The 7399-nt window shown below is 44.1% G+C and overlaps 1 protein-coding gene across 1 annotated transcript in view; it reads right to left on the bottom strand.

Moving 5' to 3' along the window:
• adcy8 (adenylate cyclase 8 (brain)) overlaps positions 1–6778 on the bottom strand; it is a 114337-nt gene extending 107559 nt beyond the window's left edge. The window contains 2 exon segments of the mRNA XM_034135971.1: positions 5004–5570; positions 6424–6778. Coding sequence (XP_033991862.1) covers positions 5004–5570; positions 6424–6690 — 834 coding nt within the window. The 5' untranslated portion in view covers positions 6691–6778.
• Positions 6779–7399: the final 621 nt, after the last annotated feature.

The raw sequence follows: 7399 nt of genomic DNA, 5'->3' as shown, positions 1-7399 counted from the left end.
GGTTAACACAGCATTAAAAATATACAATAGACCGTGAAGATAAGAAATCTAAAAACTCTGACGATAAAACACTATTGAAGGGCTTTAGACACAATATTAAGCAGGATATTATTTACATTAAGTGTGTTAAATAAAATATAAAGTGTGTCCAGATGTCTTTGTACTAATGGAGACGAACTCAGCATGAACTTTAGTCACCAGGTAGAAACTGGTTGAGGTTCATTTGCCAAATTCAGCTAAATAATTAGACATGTTGTGACCTGCAAATTACAAATGCAGACACAGACAACTAACTTATTGACTAAATGTTTCCCCAGGAAGGTTTCAACAACCCTTTCTACGTCAACTTTTTGTCCACTTGTGACCACACTCATTACATTACATGACATGTCAGACGCTTTTATCCAAAGCGACTTACATACTCAATACTGTGGACAATCCCCACAGGAACAATTTGGGGTGAAGTGTCTCAGGGACACAACGACATGCTGACTGCAGTGGGGTTTGAACCTGTGCTCCCCTGAACCCAACACCTACACACAACCCACTGCGCCACACACAGCCACATGGTGCATTTTACCACTACGTCTCATCAGGACAAACTTATGCACTTAAAACAGCAAATCTAAGGACAGAAGTACGTTTAGGATAACACACTAATAAACACTTTACCATGTTACGTAGGGCTGTGCAATTAATCGTATTTTAATCGCAATTACGATTTTGGCCTGCCACAATTACGAAAACAACATAATCGAAAAAAACGATTATTTTGCTTTGCTTGGTTGTGACAGTGCAACATATTGGATCTAATTCATTTTGGTCTCATTTATTTGTATTTATCATATTTATATATGTTTAGTAGCTTGTGGAAGTGCGCTCCAAAATATGTGTTGATCTTGTTTATTGGTATTTATTATTTTTATATTATTTATTTAAATGTATCATTTATTTTTGTATTGGTTTTTCAGTTGAATTATACGTTCAGGGTAATCAACAGTTAAAAAGATACTGTTCAAATTATTATTTGTATTTGTTTTAAAGTTCAATAAATGGATTTTTTCAAAGTCAATGAATAATCGTATTTAATAATAATAATAAAACAACAAACAGATGGAAACACAATGATGCTCTGAATCAGCAAATGGAAGAGCGTCTCTGGACTGAAAACAAGCTGAACCTAGAAGACGTTATTAAACTCTGACACACTGGAGTTATTCCCTTTGAATTGAAGTGACAGACTCGTGATTTCCAGCTAACAGCAACATTGACCTTTGACCTCTAGGGTCATTGGCTGTGAGCGGAGAAACAGCTGACCCACAGAGGGGGAAGCTGGGAAACCCCCCCCCCCCTTCAGCTGCACAACAACAACAACAACAGCGTACAGTCATCTGCAACACATCTAATGTCCTCTATGAGACGAGGGTCAGCTGAGAGGAGGAGTGATGCATGATGGGAGTGATGCATGATGGGAGTGATGCATGATGGGAGTCAGCGTGACGGCGGTTCCACGAAAAATACTCCTTTCTCTTTGTCATATATCTGTGTTTATATATATTCTGCTTTTTGGGTTTTCTCTTTGGGTTGTAGTGCGTTTGGACTCCTTTGTTTATTACCTGAACATCACTATGTAACACTCACGCTCCTATTGGCTAGCGCTCCGACACATTGTACGTGATAGGCTAAAGGGGCGGGACATCTCTAAGCTGGTTGACTAATCACAACAGAGCCGGCCAGCTAACCAATCAGAGCAGACTGGGCTCTGGTTTCAGACAGAGGGTGAAAAGAGGTGCTGTATGAGAAAAGTAAAGATCTTGTTGAACATTAAAGCACGGAGAGATGTCCCAGGAGAGACACTATACACACAATATGTGCTCTTTAACGGTTTTAAACAATGTGTTAGAAAGATTTATACATGTTTTGGGACCATTCAGTTATCAATAGCAGAGTATTTGGTTAGCGTGAGGTGTTTTCAGCTTGTAAATGATTCTGTATAATACATTTCTGTTTAGTGTCCCTATGTTGAAGCTTCAGATAGCTTATCGTCCGGCTTGAGGAGAAACATGTAACTGGAAATCAGGTGACTTTGTTCCCTTACAGTTACATAAAAGAGTCCGAATACATTTCTAAAATTGGGGGTTACTAGCCGGATTACAATGTTCGTAAAAACCTACAAATAGCATATATGTTGTAAAAGGATCAGATTTGATGAAAAGCAGGTTTTCCTATAAATAAGATGTACATATGATATCATGACTCGTGGTTCTACGTGTGTTTTTTTAACTGTGAACAAATTGAACTGAACCGTGTGTGAGCTGCAGCTGGGAATAAGGCGTGAGTCAAACTCAGAGTGGACAGCGGTGTTTCCCCGGGGCCGTGAACACACACACACACACACACACACACACACACACACACACACACACACACACACACACACACACACACACACACCCACACACACACACACACACACACACCACACACACACACACACACACACACACACACACACACACAGGAATGTTGCAGGACAATGATCAGAGCGTATTCTGATTAATAAAATAATCCCCATGCAAACTTATTTGATAACGAGTGATTGTTTAAGAGTTCATTTCCATGCAGGATGTCAGAAAATGCTTTTCCCTGTTTTGTATCATAATCATATTTTGGAGCAGTTCGGACTTCCAACACAAGACATTTAAAGACTTCGCTAGATTATTTGTGTCTTCATACTGTAATTATATAGACATCTATATATTATATAAACACCTTTAGTGTTGAGGGGAAATGATCAGAGCTTATTTAAAAGAATCCTCTGTGCAAAGTATCTTGATAATAGATTGTAGTGAGGCGTGTGGCGCAGTGGACTAGGGCGTGGGTGTTGGGATCAGATGGTCACAGGTTCAAACCCCACTGCAGTCAGCATGTCGTTGTGTCCCTGAGACACTTCACCCCAAAGTGCTCCTGTGGGGATTGTCCACAGTATTGAGAATGTTAGTCGCTTTGGATAAAAGCGTCTAACAAGTGACATGTGATGTAATGATAAGTACCATGTGATTTTTCATGCTGCTTTCAGTCTTTGAAAATGGAGATTCTTTGTATGCTTTCCCTTGTTTGGTATCATGTTCATATGTCTGGGTTTTGGACTTCCAAGCAAGGACATGACCTTGGACTTGTAAGGCATTGAGAAGGTCATTTAAAGACCAAACTATTAATAGATGAATCTACAACATAATCAGCAGATTAACCGATAATGAAAAGTATAAAATGAGCCCTATTGATCTAACGTTCTGAAAGCATTTGTTCTGCCTCCGTAAATCAAGCAACCGCATGGTGTATAGCAACGTAATGTAGGTTTTAAATGTATTACACAACCTGTATTATCCGACCTATCAAACACCTTGTAAACAAAGAATCCAGGAAACGAAACAAAGGAAACCAAAGCGGATTGTTTTCATTATTATTATTATATTGGAGAGTAAGTTCAGGGAGTTATTGTTTAAAGATGAATTATCCCTGCTCCTTAATGAACTCTCCGTCTGATGATCCTCGCTGCAATTCTGCATTTTAACTTCATAGTCGCTTTGTCTCATTTTTACCTAAATACATTTTAACACAAAAAAAAGAGGATTATTCCTGATTATAATAGTCACCAGTAGGGGGGGTCGAGCCTATTCAGAGCTGCTGCAGGGTGTGTGTGTGTGTGTGTGTGTGTGTGTGTGTGTGTGTGTGTGTGTGTGTGTGGTGTGTGTGTGTGTGTGTATGTGTGTGTGTCTGTGTGTGTGTGTGTGTGTGTGTGTGTGTGTGTGTGTGTGTGTGTGTGTGTGTGTGTGTGTGAGTCTCTGTGTGTGTGAGTGTGAGTGTGAGTGTGAGTGTGAGTGTGAGTGTGTGTGTGTGTGTGTGTGTGTGTGTGTGTGTGTGTGTGTGTGTCTGTGTGTGTGTGTGTCTGTGTGTGTCTGTGTGTGTGTGTGTGTGAGTCTCTGTGTGAGTCTCTGTGTGTGTGAGTGTGAGTGTGTGTGTGTGTGTGTGTGTGTGTGTGTGTGTGTGTGTGTGTGTATGTGTGTGTGTGTGTGTGTGTGTCTGTGTGTGTGAGCGTGTGTGTGTGTGTGTGTCTGTGTGTGTGAGCGTGTGTGTGTGTGTGTGTCTGTGTGTGTGTGTGTGTGTGTGTGTGTGTGTGTGTGTGTCTGTGTGTGTGAGCGTGTGTGTGTCTGTGTGTGTCTGTGTGTGTGAGCGTGTGTGTGTGCGTGTGTGTCTGTGTGTGTGAGCGTGTGTGTGTGTGTGTGTCTGTGTGTGTGAGCGTGTGTGTGTGTGTGTCTGTGTGTGTGAGCGTGTGTGTGTTGGACAGCTCCTGGTGCTGAAACCAGGCTGAGCTCACACAGAAACAAACAGCCTTATTTCATGAATACAACTGACGCCTAAAGTCATTTTCAACGCCTTACAAATCAGGAAATCACAATCACACATAGTGAAAGTCCACAAACCGACTAACTCACAGCTGTTCACACACAGACACACAGAAACACAGAAACACAGAAACACAGAAACACAGAAACACTAAGAGACGTTTCATATGAAGAAGAAACCGATATGGAAACAGTAGAAAGCTTCGGCAAACACTCTGAAGACATCTGTGTGAACTAATGTGGACTCCTCTGAAACGAAGGACTCGGAAGCAAACAGAGGGAAAGAGAGGAAGGAGCTGGTTGAGTCGGAGGCTGTAAACTGAAGAATGAAGATTATAGGTATACGAGGGGTTAGGGAGGAAGAAGAGAGAGGATGAAATGACGAGGCGAGGAGAGCGGAAGAAGAAGGAGATAAGGAAGGATTAGTGAGAGAGGATTTGAGGAGGTGGTAAAAAGATGGAGGAAGAAGGAGAAGGAATAGGAGACGAAGAGGAGACGAAGGAGGAGATAAGGAAGTCATAGATGAAGGTGAACAGAGAAGGAGTTCAACAAAGTAGACTAGGAGGATTTGAAGATTGAACAAAGGGGCACCCTTACCTGGTTGGAGGAGAGCGGTGCATTGTGGGAGGTGAGCGTCTGCACCAGGATGTGCAGGGCGGAGGTTGTGAGCCCGGCGGTGATGGCCCAGGTGAGGGGCAGCGGCAGCATGCTGTAGGTGGCGAACAGCGTGAAGAGGACGTACCCCACGCCGTCCCCCAGGAGCCCGAAACCCAGCCCCGCCGCCAACATCTGCAGTACCATCACCATCCAGCTGAGGGCGCCGCTCCACTGCAGGTACGCGTGCGACGTGGAGTCTTTACGCACCACCACAAGCGCGCAAATCACCACCTCAATACCCGTGAAAAGCCCCAGAAGGGTGCCTTTAATGGGGTCCATGGGCGAGGAGGCGAGGGTGAGGTGGAGGACCAGCAGAGTGATCTTCGTCACTATGTCCAGGATGTTCATCACGACCACAGATTTACGCCTTTGCCCGAGGAAGTAGCGCTGGTAGAGACGTTCGAGGTCTCGGGATTTGAAGGCGTTGCGCAGCGTGGGGAAGATGACGCCCCGATACGTGTAGCCCCAGTTCAGGAAGAAGTCGGAGTTACTGGGAGCGCAGTCGATCTGAAAGGAGGTCAGTTAGAGAGCACGGTTCAACACAAGAAGATTCAAAGTGCTTTACAAAAACATTAAGAGCATTGCAATGGCATTTAAAAACGCTCTTTAAAACCCCTGATGCTCATTGTGTTATATCTGGGACTCTGTGGATCACATTGACCGGATCTATTCTAAACCAATGGTATTCAACTTGTTTTCACAAAAATGGAAACAAGAAGCCAAAAACGACTTTAATGTAATGTATTTTTGGTAGACTGAGCTCGGCATTGAACAATGAAGTTTGCAAGACATTATTGTTAAATAGTATGTCTTCTTTTGTAGGGAAACAGCTATTTAACGCTGATCAATAAAGAGCTGATAGCTTTATCCCCCAAAAGCTCCTTAAAAGGATGGTTATTATTGTCAAATGTGACGATTGACTAGTCATTTATTGTAGGGTTGCCGGTTCAAGTCCCCGACCAGACCTAAAATGTGGAGTGTGGACTGCTACTTGGAGAGGTCCCAGTTCACCTCCTGCCCTGCTATGGTGCCCTTGAGCAAGGCACCGGACACCCCTCTTCCCCCCTCACTCCCATTGCTCCCCGGGCGCTGTACAATAGCTGCCCACTGCTCCTAGTACTAGACTCCTTGTACTAGGATGGGTTAAAAGCAGAGGCCACATTTCCCTGTGTGCTGTGCATGTGAGACCATTAAAGAGGGTTTCATCTCTCCCAATTCTATTCTATGTGCGTATGACAATAAAACCTTTGAATCTTTGAAGAGGAGAAGCCTATAAATACACAGAGTTGCAGCTCTATTATCAGGTTACACCTCAATTGTTAGAAGGGTGAGTCTATAAATACTAAGAGTGTCAGCTCACCTGCAGGAAGCCCAGGTCGCTGCTGGCGCGTGCCGGGAACACCTTGGTGCCCCCGTTGTTGTGCGCCCCCCCCACCGAGGTGCGGGTCTTCTCCTGCGGGTCGTAGGGCTCGTGCTTCACCTCCACCCCCCCGCCCTGCTCGTGAATGAACCTCTGCTCCGTGATGTGCCGCACGGCGTTCTGCCACAGCAGCCGCTTGGGTCTGCTGGGGTTGATGGTGTACAGATCCTCGCTGGCGCTGGAGCACCGCACCTCCGACAGCTCCATCTCTAAATCCTATAATCACCTACTATGCAAAATCCACTTCTTCATGTCTCTTCTACATCAACATGTGTCCCCTCTGTGGAAAGAGACTCTGAAAGTTTCAGGAACAAAGATTCTCTCACTTTTTGTCCTGATCCATTTCTATAAAAACCTGTCTGAAAATGAGCTGATCAGATTTTGGCCACTTTATGATGTCATAAAGTTGTTTTGTCTTGTGTAACCATTAGCCAATCAGCAACCAAGGTAACTCCCCCACCTTATCACCTGAATCTCCTCCTAGACCACCATTGAGTTATTTTTAACCAAATGTCTCTCAGAGGGGCGTGGGGAGGGACTCCTTATTTTCATCTAAAGTAACAGACAGAGAATCAGCACTTTGGAAACAGGGCTGAAACAGAGGGGATTATGGGATGCTGCAATGATCTGTTTGGTGTTTCAGCCAATCAGAGACAGGCTCTGTATATATCTGAGACCTGTGATATATTGATGAAAAACAGTATAATAGGGGACCTTTAATATCCCTCCCTCGTGGTTATCTCCGGGGGGCGACGTCCTCTCGTGCGCATGGAACCGGGGGCGCGTGCTTCTCTCTCGGGCTGGAGGTCATCGTCCATCGTACATAATGCTCTCGGTTCTGTATCTCTCTTTGTAATGTTTCCAATTCACTCATCTTTGTTGTGTTTTGTAAAAGCGACTTAAAAGCGCTATACAC

Source organism: Trematomus bernacchii, unplaced genomic scaffold (assembly GCF_902827165.1).
Source record: "Trematomus bernacchii unplaced genomic scaffold, fTreBer1.1, whole genome shotgun sequence".
NCBI classification, from domain to species: Eukaryota; Metazoa; Chordata; class Actinopteri; order Perciformes; family Nototheniidae; genus Trematomus; species Trematomus bernacchii.
The sequence above is the reverse complement of the archived record's forward strand: the minus strand, read 5'-3'. Positions and strand labels throughout refer to the sequence as shown.